The sequence below is a fragment of the Notolepis coatsorum genome, assembly GCF_963971535.1.
Source record: "Notolepis coatsorum genome assembly, chromosome: 3".
Classification (NCBI taxonomy): Eukaryota; Metazoa; Chordata; class Actinopteri; order Aulopiformes; family Paralepididae; genus Notolepis; species Notolepis coatsorum.
In genome coordinates, this window is record NC_140167.1 from 72194007 (window position 1) to 72217915 (window position 23909).

The 23909-nt window shown below is 42.9% G+C and overlaps 1 protein-coding gene across 1 annotated transcript in view; it reads right to left on the reverse strand.

The window, feature by feature from the left end:
- The window catches only part of eps15l1a (epidermal growth factor receptor pathway substrate 15-like 1a), a gene marked incomplete at both ends in the record, with an annotated part of 148269 nt that overhangs the window by 16577 nt on the left and 107783 nt on the right, over nucleotides 1-23909 (reverse strand). Inside the window, 4 exons of the mRNA XM_084309500.1 lie at nucleotides 6457-6550; nucleotides 9416-9576; nucleotides 22473-22536; nucleotides 23176-23312. Coding sequence (XP_084165626.1) covers nucleotides 6457-6550; nucleotides 9416-9576; nucleotides 22473-22536; nucleotides 23176-23312 — 456 coding nt within the window. The remainder of the gene's footprint in view (nucleotides 1-6456; nucleotides 6551-9415; nucleotides 9577-22472; nucleotides 22537-23175; nucleotides 23313-23909) is intronic.

Sequence of the window (23909 nt, forward strand, 5' to 3'; positions counted from 1 at the left end):
TAATACAAAGGGGTGTACAGGTATATTCAGAGTTAAGAGATTTGATAATTGCTGGGTCACTTCTTTCCAGAATATCTTAACTGGTGGGCAGTCCCAGTACATGTGCATAAATGTCCCCTCGTCCCCATTTGTACATAAGGAGCATTTGGAGTCTTGTTTAAGACCCATTCTGTTCAGTCTTATAGGAGTCAAGTATGTCCTGTGAATATAGTTAAGATTGATTTGTTGATGGTCCGGGTTCCTTGATGTAAATCGAACATTTGCCCAGGCTTCTTGCCAATCAAAATCTTTTTCCAGGTCTGTATATCCCTCCTCCAGACTGAGTCTAGGTGGAGGGTTTCATACGAGGACGTTAGTAATTGATGATAAAAATCTGAAACAAAACTTCTCGATGTCTCTCTTTCATAGAAGAATTTGTGGTATCTGTGGTGTACAATTGGTATCTTTAATGGAACACCGTGAGCCTTCAAACATAACAATAACTGTGCGTAAAAATAATATGTGGAATCGGTGAGATTAAATTTTTTGCGTATTTCTTCATAGCTACAAAAACCCTGTTTGTTGAAAACATCTCCTAATGAGTGTATGCCTTGCTTTTCCCATATAGGGAATCTTATAGGTCGTTTTCCAATCAAGAGTGCATTGTTATTGAATAAGGGAGTATGATTATGCCATTTATGTGGGTTAGAATATTTTTTTTGTGTTTCACGCCATATCCGGATCGCATGAGTAATTATGGGGCCAAATTTCCGTTCGCATTGCTTAATTGATAATTTGGTGTATGCTATGTCCTTCAGTCTATGTGGAGCTACTATATTTTCTTCTAAATTTCTCCAGGATACTAATGCTTGGGGATCAAACCATGTTGTCAGTGGTCTTAAAGTGTACGCCTTAAAATAGTGGAAAAAATCTGGAAATGCCATACCACCGTCTGCTTTGTTTCTCTGTGCGGTGGATCTTTTTATACGTGGTGGTTTGTTATTCCAAATAAATTTGTATGTGGAGGAGTGTAATTCTGTCCAGTAACCCTCTGGAGGGGGTAACGGTAGCATTGAGCTGAAGAAGTTGATTCTAGGTAGGACGTCCATCTTAATTATTGATACCCGTGCCTGTACTGAGTTTTTAAGTTTTGACCACCTGTCAAGGTCGTCTTTGATTTTGTTTTGGATTTTTATGTAATTGTGCTTCACCGTTTGGCTTATGGTAGGGAATATTTCAACTCCCAAACATCTAAAGTGTTTTACCATAGGTATCTCTTCTGGGAGGGTTATATTTTTTTTTGCAGGGGCGTTAAGTGGAAGGAAAGCCGACTTCGGCCAATTTATCTTAAATCCCGATAAATCTCCAAAGTCCTCAATCAACTTGAGCAGATGAGGCAATGTGGTGTTGGGGTTTTGCATGTATTACATGTAACAGTATTACGTCGTCCGCATATAAACTAATTTTATGTTGTGTGCCCTTGATTACGATTGGTTCTATGGATTGGGATTGTCTTATATATTGGGGGGCGTGGCGTGGCGCTCAATGTGTTAATCATCTTCCATTTATTAACACTTTGAGTGCCAGGGACGCGATTTGTCATTAGTTCATGCCGCCAGTTGAGTGCCACCAACGACATATAGCGTTTGTTTGTCGTATATTTTCTTATTAGCGATTTGAATTCATATTTCATCAATCAAGCCTCACGCTAGTGTTGCAGACTCTCTCTGAGCTCAATTGGGAAAATACCGCCCCCTATCGTCTCTCCCTGTGTAACTGCACCCCATTGGTTTAGACTGATGGGGGGGGGGGCGGTCCAGCCTCCTCATGTTACTCTCCGGCGAGGACATCTGAAGAGACCCAAATTGATCACCAACCCTCAGAACAGCGTGGATTATGTATTTCCAGTACCCAACGCTGAATCAATAAACGCGATCGATATTTGGAATGGCAATCAGGAATTGGAATAATCTTTTTGGAGAACATCTGATATGAGGTAAGCAATTTATTTGACCAGTCTTGGGGTAATCGGATCTATTTTGACCTATATATCAATGTGTCCTGTGAGTGTGTGCTCGCTGATCAGGAAATGAGAGAATATATTTTTCAGATCGCTTCTCTAGCGTGCATAAGTACACATATACTATCGATAATCTAGCGTTTATTTGAAAAGATTCATAAATAGGCCGAAAAATGACAACGTTTTTTGTGTATGCCCGAATATTCCAGTAAAGGGCGATTATCACGGAATCTATATATTTTCCTGAAAAACAAGGGCTTTTTAAAATGCTATAAAACGGAAATGAACCAATTAAAAAACAATCCGTCTCGACAATGTTGACTGCAAACAAGTCATTGATAAACGACGGGCAGATTAGACACATAGCCATAATTTAAGACAGAGATTATGCGTTTAGAGCACTATCATTAGGGAGACCACAACCACAGCACTAAAAGCACCTGGTGAGTCCCGTGAGGTCCGGGGTTCTACCCACATTACCAACCGTTGCTGTGGTTCGCCATCGATCTTCAGAGAATGGCTTTTGGTATTGTTTTTGGCGACATATAACTTTACCTCCACCTTCATAAATTCTGGGTACATGTGGAAGTTGAACTTAAAACTGTTGACTTCTGACTACTACAAGCTAAACTTGTGATTGCTTTAAAATGGAAGGAGGTTCAGACTCAGAGACTTGACTCAGGTCATTGGATCAAAGAGTTGTCTGGCACTAGAAGAACTGACGTGTATAGTACAGGGTGAGACGGAAGACGTTTATGGCCTGGCTGTGTAGATGTCTGTGATCGGACAGGCTGGAGGGGCAGAGGGATGAGTGAACATTTTTTTTTTTTATGAAAAAAGGAATTTATTTTTATTTATATATTTCACATTTTTGTTGTTTATTTGTTTTTTTTTTCACACTGGGTCTGACGTGGACGAAAAACACATATATACTGCTACTGTTGAAAGTGTGTGTGTGTGTGTGTGTGTGTGTGTGTGTGTGTGTGTGTGTGTGTGTGTGTGTGTGTGTGTGTGTGTGTGTGTGTGTGTGTGTGTGTGTGCGTGCGCTGATAAAGGTCAGTGGGTTGAGTTTAGGCTCAGCCTGGCAGAGCACAGCGTGGGAACGGTGATGAGGTCTGCTGCTTGCTAGTACAGGTGTTAACCACAGTGTCACATAGCCTCCATCCACTTCACACCCACAGCCTGCCTGCCAATCACTTTCTTTCTATCAGTAAATGGTGTGCACACACACACACACACACACACACACACACGCACACACACACGCACATACACACACACACACACGCACATACACACATACACACACACGCACATACAGTACACACACACAAAATCTAAATGATCTAGTGCAGGGGTTCTCAAACTTTTTTATACCATGAATGACCCCATTTAATTTAGGATTTCTTTTGGCGACCCCACACTTAATGTATCGCGTAATTTCAACGTGGAATTAAGGAATATCAAAATAAAAGCACACGTTGTTGAAATTGATCATGCATAATTTATTAGAACATTTAATTACAGCACTATTGTTATCAATACACATTTATAAAATGAGGCATATTTAGCCAAAATATGTTGCCAGAACATAAAAAAATAAATAAGAATGTGGCCAATTTTTTAAGTCACACTGTCACCTACCCACGACCCCACTTTGGGTCGCGACCCGTAGTTTGAGAACCGCTGATCTAGTGCATCAATAGGCCATCTGTCATGTGTGTGATGGCATTAAAATGCAAATAAAAAGTTTTCATGCAATATGTTAGGCCAGCAACTGAAGCAGATACAAGCTGAATCATGTGAAGAGAAGGACACAGAGTTATTGTTACTATTATGTGTAATTAACACATCACTGTCTGTGTTATTGTATTATTTCTAATTAACGGCGTAAACTTCAATGTCAGTTTATCTAAAAAATAAATACATCCATAAACCACATTGTTGAGTGAGCACGGACCCTTGGTATGGGAACTGTGTGTGTGCGTGTATGTGTGTGTGAGTGAGCATGTGTGTGTGTGTGTGTGTGTGTGTGTGTGTGGGGACACGTGAAGTGTGAGGAATTTTGTTATCAAACCCATTTTTCCACAACACACAGGCTGCACCCTGAACTTCTCTGAAATACAGACACACACACACACACACACACACACACACACACACACACACACACACACACACACACACACACACACACACACACACACACACACACACACACACACACACACACACACACACACACACAGACACACAAACACACACACAGAGGAAGTGTGTCAGGGTGGGGCTGAGATCAACATTGCCAGGCAGACCACAGATCATCTGCTCTTAATCGCATTCACACACGCGCGCACGTACGCACGCACACACACACACTGTTTAGTGCATTAGGGAAGAAATAGCTTGCAGCTAAAATAAAAAGGGCAAGTATTAATTACAGATATTATACTGAACAACTAAACTTGACAGCCTAACCAAACACACAGCCCCCAGCAGTGGTAATCAACGTGTGTGATGTGATGCACCAACCACAAGCATTTGCTGAATCGGTCAAGTAAAATGTTTCATTTTTTAAAAGAGAGGAATTGAATATTTTGAAGCCATGATTCAGGTTTTTACATGGATAGGAATATACCACTGCTTGAAGCTGTGACATCTATTAATCTAAAGCTAGGAAATAAATATTTTACAATAACCACAGGTATCACAATAACATCTAGCTACGGCAGATGACCCCTGCCCTTTTATGAACCACATACTGTACACAGGCTATGGGGAATACAGGACCAATACTGGACACCACTGCGGTATGTCTTCTTATTGCAATGTTGGTTAATAACAATTTGTCACGGGAGATACGATGAGTGTGCAACCACATCTTCTCTGTGCCCACAGTGACAGGCTTTCCTGTTTACCTCACATTACACAGAGAGGCTAGGAGGGGAAAACATACTTTGTACTGAGGAAGAGGAGAGCTGCTGTGTATATGTGTGTGTGTGTGTGTGTGTGTGTGTGTGTGTGTGTGTGTGTGTGTGTGTGTGTGTGTGTGTGTGTGTGTGTGTGTGTGTGTGTGCGTGTGTGTGCGCTCACGCGCGCGCGTGTGTGTGTGTGTGCGTGTGTGCATGTGTGTGGGCATGAGTGTGTGTACAGAAGGTTGGTTTTGTAGTGAGAGAAGCTTCACTGTCCCAAATGACAAGCGATGTGTGTGTCTTAAAAAAGACGCACACTCTGCAGGATGTTGTGTTTTGTCTGGGTGGGGGTGGGAGTGGGGGTTGAGGAACCACTGGTGTTGGAATCCATACTTACTGAGTCCTGTTCTGCCTCTAGCTACAGCACTAGCTACGATGGGGGGGGTGTGGGGGAGAAGAAAACTCTGTGTTAAGACAGCGTCAGCCTTTCACAGGGAAACCAGACTGCTGCACTGAACAATCAACAGGTTATATATAATGCAGAACTCATCGATTTGTATTACTGAACAAACTGAACTAATTCATTCAGCGTTTCCCAAACACAGGTTCATTTATACGGCAGCGAGGTGCCCCAATTGAATAGGAGAATTCCTTACATCCTATCCAAATGAAACTTTACACATTTAATTATTTGTATTATGATTTTTAAATCAGCTAATATATAACATTTGCCTGTTGGAGCACTTTCTTTCCTCAGTGGATTAAGGAGTTCCTTTTTCTGTTTCAATGTTATGAATAATTAAATAGTTATGTAAAGGGAATATGTAATGTTGAAAAAAATGCTCATTCAAATTTGTTCAGTACTTTTGTTTATGTACAACAATGTGTACAAATATATGATCCATTGATATGTATAGTTGCTTTTCACGACTGATGTGTTACGGACTGCAATAGATTTCCCAATAACATTATTAGTAACAGTGTGTCACGTTTTGCACAAACCTTTCTACGGCTCAGTGGTGTATCCTGAGAGCAAAACAATATGCTGATGATACCTTGTATGCTGATGCATGATGTATAAGGGGGAACTTAAAAAAAATATATATGTGTGCTTAAATTCAAATGAATCTGTGGTTGGGAAACACAGAGAGCGTGTTTTGGAATGCCTAGTGCCATTGAATTAGTATACAAAATAATAACCCTTGATAGTGATGGATAGCTCTTACTGTAAACGTTTTAGTTTTATCTTTTACTCAAGACCAACATTTGAGGATGCCTGCTCACTTCCTTTTATATAACGGTAATTTTTCTTGCATCATCTCTCCTTCCCAAACTTCTGCTCTCTCTCTCTCTCTCTCTCTCTCTCTCTCTCTCTCTCACTCTCTACACTCCCCCATCAATACTCATTCCTCTGTCCTCCTTCCTCTTCCCTTTAGTCTCTTATCTCACACATGCTTACTTTCTTTCCTTCTCTCTCTCTCTCTCTCTCTCTCTCTCTCTCTCTCTCTCTCTCTCTCTCTCTCTCTCTCTCTCTCTCTGACTCACCACTGGGGGGTTTGGGTCTCGGGGGAACGCTCTTCTTCGGTGGTAGGGCTGGTGTGTCATTCTTCCTGTTGAACGGGTCGTCCACAAACCCCGTCTGGAAGAGAGGAAGAGAGACAGACAGAACATCATGTACTGAAACTGCTAGCTAGCTAGCTCTGTGCTGCCATCAAGCCATGACAAGAATGCATCCCATTGATGGAAAGAAATGGAATAAAAATTGTCAGTCAATCGTTTTGTCTGCAGAAACCAGAATATACAGTAACCAGCAACACATGGGAGCTTTGCCACATCGTCTTTGAAAATAAAAGTACTGTAGATGTCCGCTAACGTCAGTGAATGTTCACAACTCAATATTTAGGCTACATATCTTGTACAAAGGTTTTCACAAACCATACAATGCAGGGAGTACAATCAGCATGGCACTCAGATGACATCATGACAGCTAACTCAACTATCGACTAGAAAACATGATGTTAGCTATGCTAATCGCCATTAGCACTTTGCTAACGTTTTTCCAATTTCAGTTTTGACGTCGGAGTGATAAGATAAGATAAGATAAGATATTCCTTTATTGATCCCCTTGGGTGTGTGGCAGCTATCAAGCTTCTTTAACGTTAGCTGCTTCATTACATTGATTACTCCTATTCATCATTATTGAAAAACATACTTAAAGTTGGATAACACGTAGGAGACAAAAACGAAAGATCTTGTAGCCCAACTAATCATTATTGAAAAACATACTTAAAGTTGGATAAGACAAAGAACCAATACCTCCTACGGCGGTATTGGAATATCGGCTTTGTGTTTTTTTTTTATCTTATTCCAACTTTAACTCATTGGACGCTGTGGCGTATGGCCGTTTGTGCCAGTGCTGTAATGAAATGGGGGTACATGCCGGTGTTTGTAGTGCTAAAACTATATTAAATATTATAGCTATGGATCTAATGATATAGTCCAGTGGTTCTCACACTTTTTACACCAAGTACCACCTGAGAACGTAGCTGGCTCTCCAAGTACCACCATATGACCGGCGTTAAAATACAGTCTATTCAGCTATTCACGCAGGAGGCAAATGTATTCCTAATACCATTATTTATTGTTAACTTTTGTCAGACACAGCCACAATGTACAAAGGGATAGCACTAGAACTAGCAAACGCTTCCACACAACTCATACAATGCAAGGGGCATTGAGAACATAATAACTAACATTTTCACATAGCAAGTGAGAAAATTAAGAACTGTATTTCAGCAAATGTACTTAATTCTCTCTCTATCTCTCTCTCTCTCTCACACACACACACACACACACACACACACACACACACACACACACACACACACACACACACACACACACACACACACACACACACACACACACACACACACACACACACACACACACACACACACACACACACACACACACACACACACACACACACACACACACACAATTATTTTGTTACAAAAACTTAATTTCCTGCATTCTGGTGCAGGGATTTTTGAATTTTTACCCTTTAAATGCCAGTGTTTGTGATGGGCATCACAAATTATTGTAAAAAATAAAAGAAAACACATATTCAATACATGTTTGAATGTTTACCCTTTAAATGCCAGTTTGTGTGATGGCATCACAAATTATTGTTAAAAAAAACACAAAAAGTAAAATATTTACAATATATCAAATGCAAAGTACATTTTTCTGGGGGGGATTATTACAGGCTAGGCATGTGTCAATGATTAGCAGCAACACATATTTTGATGGATTTTTGTAATGTCAGATTTAACACCAACTCTTTACAGAAAAGTGGGAGTATTTCATTTTTTATCTGACATTACAAGAAATCTAAAAATAAATGGTTATGATCAGGGCTGAAGTTGAATTAAAGATTTATGACTGTTTAGACTGCATTACTCTCTGTCACAGTGATCTCCTGGTTGTTCCCCACTTAGATTATCTAACTATCGCGCTGCCGCAACCAGAAACACTGGCCTGGCCTGCTTCTAATTTCAGTGGCCTGACTGCAAATGGAAATGTTTTCAAGTACCACCAGCAGTACCACCAAGTACCACTAGTGGTACGCGTACCACAGTTTGAGAACCACTGATATAGTCGATTGTCATTGAGTTTCTTATGGTCAAGATGCAAAAAACAGATAATTCTTTCATCAATACATTCCCGTTTTATACCGTGGTGAATATAAGTATAGTTTCAGAGTAATTCTGTGTAATCCCAGGAAACTCCGCCAAACAGCGTTGTACTGCATTTCACTATAAATCGTGCCATTCCTCGCCTGGATCAATAATCAATCTGAACTCAACGCTAGATTATCGGTATTATGTTTCATCATGGACGCATGAAAGGGGGGGGGGGGGGGAAGCCGCCCCTCCGTGCTTTGATCGCAACCAACGGGACACGCCACACACACCACAGACACACGCTCCGATCGCGGGGAAAGAATTATCGGATCAACGCAAGATTGATAACATATAGCCCTTACCTTTTCTATGATGTACTGCAAAAAGAATAATCCAATTATCTGATCGCCATTCCAAGTACTGATCGCGATCGTGTTTCCAACGTTATCCAGCATTGAACATGAACGATGCACCCGTTATAACAGCTTGTCTTGCCCGAGTATTTAAACCCTGCACGCACGCCGCAGCTCGGCCCAGACACTAGGCCACATAGTTTCAAATGAAGTGCAATAGCGGCCGCAAGGCGTTAGGCGGCGGTATTGGACTTTTGCGATCTCAGACCCATCCCCAGTGATAACACACAGCTGCCTGCATGTTTATGAATGGAAATAGCGAATAAAAGAAATAACGATTCAATAACGTATAATACGTGGTTGGCGTTATTCGATTGGCGGACAAACACGTATATATGCGTGAACGGCGCTGAATGAGTTAAGTATGTTTTTCAATAATGATGAGTTGGGCTCTTTCAGTACCTTCTGGTAGTCTGGCAGCCAGCCGGGCCGGCCTTCGAAGGGGTCTCTGGGCTTGTTGGCCATGTGACTGAAGTCGGCAAAGCCCCCGGCACTGCTGCTGTTGTTGTTACTGCTGCTGCTGAAGGAACTGCTGCCAAACGGGTCCAAGGTGCCAAACAGGTCTGAGGACGAGCAGCACAATCACTGCATTAGAGCAAAACACATTTAGATGGACTAAGGCTGCCAAGAGGCTTTTGATAGGTAGGTATATGTACACTGTATATAGCCTGTCGTCATTGTGATTGTTTGTTTACGTTTATAGGTATATGTATGTTGCTTGTTGTCATTGTGGTTGTTTGTTTATGTTTGTAGGTACCGGTATATGTATATTGCCTGTCGTCATTGTGATTGTTTGTTTACGTTTATAGGTATATGTATGTTGCTTGTTGTCATTGTGGTTGTTTGTTTATGTTTGTAGGTATATGTATTCTGTTTGTTGTCATTGTGGCTGTTTGTTTATGTTTGTAGGTATATGTATGTTGTTTGTTGTCATTGTGGTTGTTTGTTTATGTTTGTAGGTATATGTATGTTGTTTGTTGTCATTGTGGTTGTTTGTTTATGTTTGTAGGTGTGTGTATTCTGTTTGTTGTCTCTATCGTCATTGTGGTTGTTTGTTTGTTACTTTTCAATTCATATGTATGTGTTGTGGCAGATCTCACCCCCCCTCTCATGGATATGTGAAGGATGGGAGATACTATTTCCACGGAAGGAGTAGAGACAATTAGGTAGCTGATTAGTACTACTGATAGAACACACCTGCGCATCATTAGTCCACCCACATATCACGTGCACACGCCCAGATCCACACACTACAAAGCCACTAGGTTAGTCAGGAGTAAGTTGAGCGGAGGTGAGGTTGGAGTTGTTGTTATTGAGAGAGAGAGATTGTGTTATTCGGAGTTGTGAAGGTGTGAGGTAGTGAGAGGAGAGGTGAAGGCGAGTAGGTGTTCATTGTGTACTGGATCCTGGACTGGCTGAGAAACCCCCTTGTGTACTGACCCTGGACCGGACGACTACCCTTAGTATTGAACAATCCCTTTTTCTGTCTGCAAGCCTGTTTTGTGTTTTTGACCCTCGGACATATCTTTTGCCTTTCCAACTGGATTCTGCATTTAATTCAATAAATACTCGTATTGATTGATATTGCTCTTGTGTGGACATTCGAATTTGTTTGTATTTGAACCGGGGCAAGTCTGAACCCCACCAGTCTCGTCACAGTGTATTTATGTTTACTTAATTTTTATTGTATTTATTTATGTACTATTATTACATTTTTGTTTATTTAATTAATTATTATTATTATTATTATTATTATTATTATTATTATTATTATTATTATTATTATTATTATTATTATTATTATTATTATTATTATTATTATTTATGTTTTTCCCCTGCTGAATAACTCTTGCTCCCAGATGTGATCCACTTAGTTTTTCAGTATCTAACATTTAACTGGACCGAGATGTTAGTTGATAGATGTTAAACTTCCCCTTTCCGGGAAGTGCATAGGCCATGCCACCCATTAATCCCATGTAATCGCTCACCTTGTTTGTAGAGCTAAACCTATATTTTATATTATAGCTATGGATCTAATAACGGCGTCGATTGTCAGTGGGTTTCTTCTGGTCAACATGCAAAAAACTGATTATTTTTTCATTCATACATTTCCGTTTATTTATTTTTTGTTATCTTTTTTTCCCTCCTTTTTCCGTTTTTCTCCCATCCCAATGTTAGTCGTTATGCCAATTCCCAATCCCCTTCCTGGTCGTTGCGCACTCTACCCCCTACCGTCGGTCTGGGAGGGCGGAGACTATCACATGCTTCATCCGACACATGTGTACCCAGCCCACCGCTTCTTTTCACCTGGCAGTGCGGACTCTCACTGGGGGAGTGTAACATGTGGAAGGATCACACTACCTCCTCCAGATCCTTCCCTCGCTGTGCAGGCGCCCCGACCAAACTGTAGGAGTCACTGTTTACAACGACCAGGACCCACCCCACCGGCTTTCCCACCCGCTGACACTGCCAATTGTGTCAGTATGGACGGCCAACCAAGCCGGAGGTACCGCAGCTGGATTCGATCCCACTGTCTCTGCGGTGGTAGACAGACGCTTAGTCCGCTGCGCTACCCGGCCGCCCACATTTCCGTTTTATACCGTGGTGAATATGAGTATAGTTGTAGAGTGATCCTGTGTAATCCCAGGGAACTCCGTCAAACAGCCCTTTAGTGAAATCCACTAAACACGTTGCCATTTCTCGCCTGATTATTGAATCATCCTGAAATCAACACTAGATTATCGGTATTATGTTTCATCATGCATGCAAGAAAGGGGACGGGGGAAAACCGGCCCTCCGTGCTTTGATCGCAGCCAACGGCACACACACACACACAGGCTGCGATCGCGGAAAAAAAATTATCGGATCAACGCAAGATTGATAATATATAGTCCTTACCTCGTCTATGATGTACTGCAAAAAGAATAATTCAATTATCTGATTCCAAATACTGGTTGCGGTAGTGTGTCCCACGTTTACCACCAAAGAAAATGAACGGGCGGGCGGTGGAGCCTCGTCGATGCATTGTTATGAGCGCTTGCCTTGCTGGAGTGTTTAGACCCCGCCTGCACGCTGCAGCTCGGCCAGGAAAACAAACCACATAGTTTCAAATGGAGTGCAATAGCGGCCGCAAGGCATTAGGCGGCGGTATCACACCGTTGCGGTCTCAGACAGAGTGCAACACAGTCCTACACCATAGCAGGATGAATTATGAATGGAAATAGCGAATAAAAGAAATAACGATCATAATAACGAGTATACTCATTGTTGGCGGCCAACGATTGGCCATCGTTTTTGGCGCAGAAACGGTTAAGGGCTGCTCCCTCATAGTTGATTCATCACTAGGTTTGCTCTTAGTCCTGTCACGTCCCACCGGTTAATGGACTGTTCTCCCCTGCTCTACCTCTCCCCGTCCCTGTATGTTTGCTCCTTGTATTTCTGTCCCTTAGTGTTCTTTCCCTTCTCTCTCTTGCTCTTCATGTGGCCTCAAAATAGTATTTTGTTACCTCAAAATGTATTTAGTTATATATGACAAAGATGCAACAATAAAGCTGAATCTGAATCTGAAATCTGTAAACAACCCTATTCCAGCCACAAAATACAGCAAATAAAAAACCCTCATATTTCCCTGCCACCTAGTAAGAGTCCTTGTATAAGGGCTCTAAGGGCTCAGTCCAGCAATTAGACTACATTGAAAATGTCTCCATTGCTCTCCTGTCCCGTAGCGGCGTGGCTACATACATTGGGCCGTTAAGCGTGGGTGGCCTAGACCCCCTTGCCCCCCCAAAAAAACAACATTATCTTTCACAAGGTTTCTCCCGACTGGAAGGAGTTCACGGCGACCGGGCGACTAGTAATCTGCGACTAGGGGCCGTGACGACGGAGCACGTGAACATGGGCTTATGAAGAAAGTGAGACGGTAAGGGACCTGGAGGAAAATGTTGACGTTCGGAGTGAAGCGGACATGACACAGTTTCCTCTCTCTCTCCCTCCCCCCCCTCTCTCTCTGTCTCTGTCTCTCTCTTTCTCTCTCTGGCCACAGGTTTAATAGGCAAATGAACAAGTACAACGTGAGCCTGTTGGGAATTGAGAGGTCACAGTGTGGTAATAGGCTCGAGTTCCTACAATCACTGTGGCTGCACATCACCTCCTGACCCTGTGAGTGTGTGTATATGTGTGTGTGCGTGTGTGTGCGTGTGCGTGTGCGTGTGCGTGTGCGTGTGTGTGTGTGTGTGTGTGGACTAGATTAATATCCTGGAGAAAATGAAAGGGCTGGTGCGACGGGACAAACGCCCGATTGAGAGCGTGGAGAGTGACTCAGTTTAAAGGGGCACTTCACCAAAAAATAATAAAAAACAACGCTGATCTATTTTGCACATAATCTCATACACATCCAAAAGCTCTAAACGGTTTTGCACACATTCATTTAGTTTGACAATCATTGAGAGTAAATTAGTTTGAATATATGACCACCAGTGATGTCATTGGGGACAGTGCATCCTTGTGTTAATTACAGCTCCATGAAATTATCTAGATGAAAAAATAGGAATATCTCGTCTTATATGGACTGCTACTTTTTTTTGTCCACTTTTTCTCCTCTTTTTCTATTTTTCTCCCATCCCAATTCCATTGTGCCAATTCTCCCCTCCCCTGTCTTGAACGTTGCTCGCATATGCCCCCCACTGGTCGGTTGTAGGGAGGATAGAAGCCTTGCATCACGTCGTGTCCCCTCCGATACACGAGGAGGCAGCCTGTCACATCTTTTCACCTGCCAGCGCGGACTCTCATTGGCGAGGTGTAACGTGTGGGAGGCTCACACTACCCCCGCTATTTCCTGTCTTTGCTGTGCAGGCGTCCCCCAACCGACCTGTAGGAGTCGCTGTCCACAACGTCCAGATTACCACCCATCGACTTCCACCCGCTAACTCTGCCAATTGAGTTAGTATGACGGCTGGCCCAAGCCGGAGGCAACGCCGACAGCCGGAGTCGAACCCGGTGTCTCTTGCGTTGGTGACGAGCGCAATGTCCGCTGCGCCACCCAGCCGCCCAATTAGGGACTGCTACCTTATAATTACAGAGCTGTAAGTAACACAACACAAGGATTCAATGTCCCCAATGACATCACTGGTGGCCATATTCAAACTAATTTACTCTCAATATCTGTCAAATTAAACATGTAATAATGTGTGCAAAACTGTTTAGAGTTTTTGGATGTGTGTGAGATTTTGTTCTAAATAAATGGGCTTTGTTTTTTTGGGGGGAAGTAGCCCTTTAAGTTCACACCAACACATAGCCTATCATAACAGAGATACGATATGATACCCCCCCCAGATATATATATATATAGATATATCTTCTGGCCGCCACAGACCTACTCCTAACCGAGCTCCGGGAGGGTCATCAAAGAGTCACCTATTCTCAGTCCTTGCCCCACAATGGTGGAATGAACTACCCACCCCAGTTAGGACAGCCGAAACCCGTCCAATCTTTCGCCGTCGACTAAAGACGCACTTCTTCAACCATTATCTGAAATAATATTTAAAAAAATAAATAAAAAATGAAATCTAACCCTAACTAACCTTACTTGTCCTAATAAACTAACCTACACTGTAGCACTCAACACTTTGATGAACATTGTTACTCAGCTGATGAAGTTGTGCCCTTCCTGATGACTTGTCGTACAGAACTTGTAAGTCGCTTTGGATAAAAGCGTCAGCTAAATGACTAAATGTAAATGTAAATGTGAGATAATCAAACAAGAAAGCTAGCTGGCTGCTGTCATTGCTAACAGCTAAAGCTAGTGGACCAAGCTACTGTAGTGTATTTCCGGGAACAAAAGCACTTCACTGAATGTTATATCACTGATGCTTGAAATGTGTGAGCTTAGTGAAACAACATGGCAAACGTATAAAATGGTGCTACAATGTAACATCTTCAGTCTCTCTTTCTTAATTTTTCTTTTCTGTTCTCCCAGCTGTTAACTCATTCAGCGCCAGACCCGAGATAAGTCGGGTTATCTCGCCAGCGGTTGAGCGCCATACCCTGAGATTTCTCGGGTTTTGATCCTTTGATACGCAAAAGTAGAATCCACAATCGTAAAAACAATCCACACACACACACCTCTCAATTTGTGTTTCGTAAATCATAAGGACACCCTTGATCTGCTTAGATTTACGTACGGAATTCTAAGGACACGCTTGATCTGCTTGGAGTTACGTACGGAATTTTGAGACAAATATTAAGCTGTTTTTCCTCGTGTGGATTCGTGTCGTGAAGCTTCTTCTTCTTTGGCGCTACCGAACACGGCCCGATGTGTGTTCGGCTCATGAGCGCTACAAGTGGCCAAAATTGCACATTATCTTTAGCCCTAAGCATCAACATTCCATTATGAAAATGTATGCTCAAAGTAAATATATATAGTACCATTTTGAAGATAACAATTAGGGCTTTCAAATGATATAAAATATATGTATGATTATCATGATTATTATTATTGATATATATTTCATATTTGATACAGAAATTATTAGTCCGGCCACCACATTTTAACAAACAACTGCATTTTCAACCACTTTACTGACAAGCTAGCAGGAAACTTAGAGGATATGGGATATATACAATTATGTGGGCAATATAGAACAGCTGACAGATTAGAAATATCATCTATTGTTCAAAGGTTATGATAATTATAGTGATAGTAATAAAACAATTCCGTCTGAAAATTAACTTGAAGGGGTTTATGATGAATATCTGTTTCAATATCTGACGCTGGCCACTACAGACTGGTAGAATGACTGCAGCAGTCTATTGCAAACATTGAAGGACCTGAGTCTCCTCAGGAAGAACAGCCTGCTCTATCCCTTCCTGTAGAGGGCCTCTGTGTTGTCCGACCAGTCCAGTTTATTGTTCAGGTGTACCCCAAGGAACTTATATGACTCCACCACCTCCACCTCATCCCCTCGGATGGTGATGGGAATCAGGGGGGGCCTCTTCTTGGGGTGGTTGCTGTCACTCCACCCCACAAAGCTCTCCACCATATATCCCATACCCTCTAAGTTTCCTGCTAGCTTGTCAGTAAAGTGGTTGAAAATGCAGTTGTTTGTTGAAATGTGGTGGCCGGACAAGATTTTTGTAATAATTTCTGTATCAAATATGAAAGATATGAATAATAATAATTATGATAATCATACAGATATTTTATATCATTTGAAAGCCCTAGTTGTTATCTTCAAAATGGTACTATATAAGGGGCGGTTAGGTGGTCGAGCGGAGATTGCGTTCGTCACCAGCCCCGGAGCTGTGAGCTTGGTTCGCCTGTTCGAATCCAGCTCACAGCTCCGGGGTTGTCACCAGCTTGGCTGGCCGTCTGCACTGATACAATTGGCTGTATCAGAGGGTGGGAGAAGCTGGCGGGGTGGGTCCGGGTCGTTGTAAACAGCGACTCCTACAGTTCGGTCGGGGCGCCTGCTAAGCGCGGATTGGACGTGAGGGGGATAGTGTGGTCCTCCCACACGCTACGCCCTCTCAATGAGAATCCGCGCTGCCAGGTGAAAAGAAGCGGTGATTGGCTGGACGTGTGTCGGAGGAAGCACGTGGTAGCCTCCACTCTCCCAAATGATCTGACTGTGGGGGGTAAAGCGCAGCGACCAGGAAGGGACTGGGAATTGGCATACGACTAACATTGGGATGGGAGAAAATCGGAGGAAAATGGAGGGGGAAAAAGACCAAAAAAAAAAAAAAAAAAAATTGTACTATATAGGGCGGCTAAGTGGTGCAGTGGGCAAGGCGCCGAGAGCTGGGTTCGAGCCCAGCTCTCGGTGTTGCTTCCGGCTTGGCTGGTCGTTCATACTAATACAATTGGCAGTATTAGGGGGTGGGAAAGCCGGTGGGTGGGGATCGGACGTTGTGGACAGCGACTCCTACAGGTCGGTTGGTGCGCCTGTACAGCAGAATCAGGAAGTATCGGGGGCAGCGTGAGCCTCCCACGCGTTACTCCTCGCCACTGAGAGATCGCGCTGTGCAGGTGAAAAGATGCGACGGCTGCCTCCTCGTGTACCGGAGGGGACACATGATGCAAGGCTTCGTCCACATTGCAGCCGACCAGTGGGAGGCATGGTCCAACAATGTTCGAGACAGGGGAGGGTAGAATTGGATAATACGAAATTGGGATGGGAGAAAAATTGAAAATGGGGAGCAAAAGTAGATACATTTTCTTTTTACTATATATATTTACTTTGAGCATACATTTTAATAATGGAATGTTGATGCTTAGGGCTAAAGATAATGTGCGATTTTGGCCACTTGTAGCGCTCATGAGCCGAACAAGAAGTTTCACACACAAATCCACACGAGAAAAAACAGCAAAATATTTGTCTCAAAATACTGTACGTAACTGTACTGTACTCGATATTGTATGTATCGAGCTGTACTGTACTGTACCCATTCTGCAATCTGTTAATAAACTTTTCAATCAATCAATCAATCAAACTCCAAGCTGATCACGCGTGTCCTTAGAATTCCGTACGTAAATCTAAGCAGATCAAGCGTGTTTTTAGAATTCCGTACGTAAATCTAAGCAGATCAAGCGTGTCCTTAGAATTCCGTACGTAAATCTAAGCAGATCAAGCGTGTTTTTAGAATTCCGTACGTAAATCTAAGCAGATCAAGCGTGTTTTTAGAATTCCGCAAGTAAATCTAAGCAGATCAAGCGTGTTTTTAGAATTCCGTACGTAAATCTAAGCAGATCAAGCATGTTTTTAGAATTCCGTAAGTAAATCTAAGCAGATCAAGCGTGTTTTTAGAATTCCGTAAGTAAATCTAAGCAGATCAAGCGTGTTTTTAGAATTCCGTAAGTAAATCTAAGCAGATCAAGCGTGTCCTTATGATTTACAAAACACAAATTGAGAGGTGTGTATGTGTGGATCGTTTTTACGATTGTGGATTCTACTTTTGCGTTTGTTTATTTTTTTAACATTCACGGAGTAGATGTCATCGTGGGACACAAGTTCCCAATGCCATGTCCCATGGGATTATGCCCCCCGGGCGACTCATGAGGTCCTTGGGGGCTTGTTGGTGTTGGTGACCCCTGGTATATGATATGATATAGTATATGATAATGTGGGTTCTATTCTCTTAACTAACTCTTAACATTAAATATAACATTCTCACTGGCACAGTGCCTAACTTCGGTCTAAAGATTCTGCACCATGCACGGTCTGCACAAAATAATTTATAATTTATTTGTCCATGTTATTCAGCAGTAGGCTATTATGAGCAAACAAAATGCATTAGACATTTTGATGAATTATTTCAACAAATGAGTGAGAGTGAACAAAGCAATGAGTACTTGCGAGGTTAGTCACCTTACTAAAAAATGCTTCAAATATTTGCATGAATAGAACAATTAGATTAGACATTTGATTATGTATGTCATCATGCAGCACAAGCACAATACAACAAAAATAAATAAAGAAACCCATTATTATTTATGTATCCCAAATTAACATTCTGATACTGTATACTGTAGATAGTGAGAGCAGCATATTGAAGGAATCTATGTTTTTCAATGTGTATATAATGTATATATCGGTGGGTGACAGCATCTACTCAGACGGATCTATAGATCTTAAAAGTAGCCGGCAGCCAGTGTGTGTTTCCACGGTAGAGAGCAGCAAGCAGGGTGTGTGAGTGCTAGGGATGGGTACCGAATTCGGTTCTTTTGAGGTACCGAACCGAAACACGTCGAGTATCGATTCAAGTGAGATACAGATTTAACTTTTTTTTTTACCTTAAAAAAACCTTGTGCCGTATCGGTTCAAATGTGAAAGGTACCCATCCCTAGTGAGTGCCAAGGTCGTCGTCGGCCGAGTTGTTCAACAGAGGAGGTAAGAGCAGGCAACTGCACCTCCTCATCCATCACGCTCAACATAGGGGCCCCCCAGGGCTGTGTTCTGAGCCCCCTCCTCTACTCCCTGTACACACATGACTGCGTAGCACAGCGGAACAACAACACAATCATCAAATTTGCTGATGACACAGTAGTGGTGGGCCTGATCTCTGCCAACGACGAGAGGGCCTACCTGGAAGAGATAGAGAATCTGTCACAGTGGTGTCAGGAGAACTGCCTCTCCCTGAACGTCAGCAAAACAAAAGAGATGATTGTGGACTTCAGGAGGTCGGGGGTCAAGGACTACAGCCCCCTCAGCATCGACGGGGCACCGGTTGAGAGAGTGAACAGTTTCAAGTACCTCGGAGCCCACATATCCGAGGATTTGACATGGACCACACACATTGACAGTGTTGTGAAGAAGGCACGACAACGCCTCTACTTCCTCAGGCGCCTAAGGAAGTTCCAAGTCAGTCAGAAGATCCTTAGGAACTTCTACTCATGTACAATAGAGAGCATCCTGACTGGCAACATCACCTCCTGGTTTGGGAATAGCACTGCACAAGACCGTAGCAGACTACAAAGAGTGACACGTTCAGCCGAACGCACAATTGGAGGGGGGCTTCCCACTAGAGCTGCCGCGATTACCGCATTACCGCGGTATCGCTGTTACATCACGGCCACCGCAGAGTAGGCTGAATACCGCGTCACCGCTGTTTTTTATAATAATAATAATAAATTACCCTCCTCTCGTTGGGCTTGCGGCTCTGCAGATATACCCTACTCCACTATCGAGGTTCCAAGCGACCCTATTGGGTACCAGAAAAGTCACGTGAAACATTGCAGACCACTGATTGGTCAGAAGAGAGACGCGTCACACGTTGTAGCGTTGTGTTACCACCAATCGGCAAGCGCGTATTAGGTTTTTACTTCCTGAATGTCAGCACATCACAACACGGCTAATAACGTTAGCTTTAACTCTCCGCCGGAGTGGACTACCATCGCGCCTCAGGAGTACTAAACGAGACATAATGATTTTACTGTCTGCAACGAATGTTATAATAAAAGCCCTTCGTTCTATACACTTGTCTGATTGAAAACTTTATTAACAGACCGCAGAATGGGACAACTCAGCACGCTCTGAGCAAAGAAAGGAACTGAGATATGAATAGAGTATTGCTTGCTATGGTCCGGTAAATACGCTGATGTTATTGAACGTATAACTATATAATGTCAATGCCACAAAACGAATGCCTTTATTATAAAGTAGTAACTTTATAGTAATAATAATAAGAAAGGGTCGGGGGGGTTAGGGGTAACCACCCCTGCCCGCGACACCGAGTGAACGGCGCACGACCAGAGGGGAGACTTCGAATCCGTGTTTCACTTTCAATAACTAATGCGTGCTTGCCGAATCCCAAACAATATTCATGCTGCAAAGTCATCCTCTAAAGATAGACATTTAGACTAGAGGCAGGCTATAATGCTATAAAGAGTAGACTACTACTAAAAAAAAAAATACATTCAAACTTTTTTTTTTTTTTTTTTGTGTGCGTGCGGTAATAACCGCGCGGTAGGAAATATTTTGCAAATTTGTGCGGTAAGGAAATAATCAATACCGCGGCAGCTCTACTTCCCACCCTCCAGAACATTTACAACAAGCGGTGCAGGGGGAAGGCTAAGAGAATTATTAAGGACTCGAGCCACCCGAACAACTGCCTCTTTGAACTGCTGCGGTCAGGCAAGCGATACCGGAGTCTTAAGGCGAGCACAGAAAGACTCAGAAGAAGCTTCTATCCCCAGGCCATCAGGCTGCTAAACGAACAATAAACACTATGCAACAACCATCAAATGCACACAGCACACACACCCACACGCACACACTCACTTAAACAAACAACACACTGCAGCACCCACTCTCCACACTTTAGATCACACAAACACACTTTATATTTATTGATAAAGGATTTGCACTACAACTCGTACACCTACTGTAAATTGTACCTAAATTGCACCTCATCCCATTTCTGCCTTGCACTATATAGTATTGTATATTAGTACACTGCATAGTATTGTATATTATATGGTAACTCAGTTACGTCTATTCTGCATCGAACATTGTACATATGTCTATACTGAACACTGTGACCTCATTTTTTTACTTCTAATTTACATGCTATACTATGTTATTTTATTTCATACTTATCTTGTCTTGCACAGTCTCTGGAGCGTAACAGTAAGAAGCATTTTGTATAAAAGTATTCTGTACTTCTGTATGACAACTATTAAAGAAACTTGAACTTGAAACAGGCCGCTGGTGGGGGAAGGTTTGGTCAGAGCTATGGGGAGAGTTCGACATCGATAGAAGAGGACGGTTAGTGTGTCAAAGGTGACCAGCCGTTGCCATTGTAGCGTGTCACGTAGTAACGAGAAAAGGGGGCGGGGCCCGTTGCTAGGGGAGAATGTCAGAGATGTCAGTTCCTTCCGGGGTAAGTTAGATTAAGACATGACGTGGAATCGAGCAGACACCACAGAGACTTTGAAAGGATCCCTCCTCCCCTCGCGCGGGGGGGGGGGGGGGGGCAGGAATGGAGTGCCACATCATCGCTAGCTTCGGCTAACAGGGAATGGTTGTTGGCTACGACGAGGCCTCAGAACCATTGGACTAATGAGAGAAGAGACAGTGGAGAATAATTAATTTAGTCAAGGACATTACAGAATGGGTTACATCTCGTACGAAGCTATGTTTGTGAAAATAAACATCAGGAAAGAGATCACGTTGCCAGTGTCGAATTCTTCTGACTACGGATGTACTAACAGGGGTTGATACAGTGTGAGACAGCTAATGAGATATCCAAGTAAAATGACACAACGCAGATGGGGGCCAGTCACGGAGCAGCAGGTGACGAGTGGATTAAATGATCAAAGGCTAGAAACGCTGTTATCTTACAATATCCCCAGGGTTATCAAGTGCAGATAGATAGACAGCGAGAGCAGCATATCACCAGGGTTATCAAGTGTAGATAGATAGACAGTGAGAGCAGCATATCACCATGGTTATCAAGTGTAGATAGATAGACAGTGAAAGCCAGCACATCACCAGGTGGGCACCTCCCATCACTGATGTTTCATCAAGTTAAGCCCACAACACCTCGGGAAGGCTCAATAGTTAGTTCCAGAAACATGGAATGTTTCTCAATTCATTAGTATCTATTGGCCAGTTTAAATCTTTAACACTTTGAGTGCCAGAGAGACGAGAGATCTCGTTTTTGATCGTTATTTTTTTTATTATCGATTTCCATTAATTTTTCATCTTCTATATCGTGCATAAGTACACATATACTATCGATAATCTAGCGTTTATTTGAAAACGATTCACAGGACTCTCTTCTGTCATTCTCTCCATTTTGCCTTTTCCAGAGTGTAAATTAGTTCAAGAGGGCACGAGAGAGAGAGAGAGAGAGAGAGAGAGAGAGAGAGAGAGAGAGAGAGAGAGAGAGAGAGAGAGAGAGAGAGAGAGAGAGAGAGAGAGAGAGAGAGAGAGAGAGAGAGAGAGAGAGAGAGGCGGCATACCTGGCCCTTTAGGTTTGTGACTGGTGGAAATGAATGGGTCGCTGCTTGTAAAGTGGCTGGTCTGCTGTGGAGAGAAAAGAGGACAAAACACCTACTTACTTACAATACTTTCAAACTTCACAAAGCACTTAGAAGGAAATACAAGGGTTTAAGGACAATTCTGCTTATTTTCTTCTTTTTTTATCCACTTTTTCTCCCAATTTTCTATTTTTCTCCCATCCCAATTTCGTATTTCCAATTCTTCCCTCCCCTGTCTTGAACATTGCTAGACTATGCCTCCCACTGGTCGGCTGTAGTGAGGACAGAAGCCTTGCATCCCGTGTCCCCTCCGGTACACGAGGAGGCAGCCTGTCGCATCTTTTCACCGCAGCAGCTCGAACTCTCAGTGGCGATGAGTAACGCGTGGGAGGCTGACGCTGCCCCCGATACTTCCTGTTTCCACCGCACCGGCGTCACCCAACCGACCTGTAGGAGTCGCTGTCCACAACGTCCAATCCCCACCCACCGGCTTTCCCACCCTCTAACACTGCCAATTGTGTTAGTATGAGGACCGGCCGGTAGCAACGCCGAGAGCTGGGCTCGAACCCAGCATCTCCTGCGATATTGGCGAGTGCCTTGCCCACTGCGCCACTCAGCTGCCTAATTCTGCTTATTTTCTATATAAGTAAGTTATTATTATTATTGGGGGGTCCTCGACATGTACCTTGGCTGGTAAAGTGGAACTTTTACTGAAGGAGTCCGGCGTGGAGAACGGGTCCGTCTTAGTGGTCTTCTTGAAGAAGTCTTCCGACGAGGCTTTGAAAGGATCCGTCTCTTTGAACGGGTCTCCTCCAAAAGGATCTGTGGGGGGGGGGGGGGGGGGGGGTGCGCGTTATGGAGCCTTCCTTGTAGTTTGGAACAGCTGCGTTTGTGTATTAGCATGTTTCTAGTACTTAGTAAAGTCTGTCTAAAGAGAAGTAACAGGGACTAACAACACTAACAATATCTTATTCAACGGGGACATCCAATGGGTCATAAGCTATTGTCATACATGTCATCGTTTTCTGTGTTTTATTTTTTTATAATTTTTTAAACAAACATACCGGTATAAACAAACATGACAACACACGATAAGATATACAAGCATTATTAACAGTGCACATCCAATGAAATCACCATATAGTTAAATGTCTTATACAGGATATACCCCCAATACCTGCTATCTAATACCCTACACACATATGCTCTAGCTCGTACCCCCCCCCTCCCGGACCCCCCATTGGATAATCCATCCATTATCCTTCGCTCCTAACCAGACACTACCATTATATGCTAGCTTTTATTTTCTCCACCACTTCTAACCACATTGTCATTTTGGATTCATTGAGACCCAAAATTCTAGCTGTAGATATTTCTTGATAAATCACATCGAGATATGTAATAATCCAGACCTTTCGG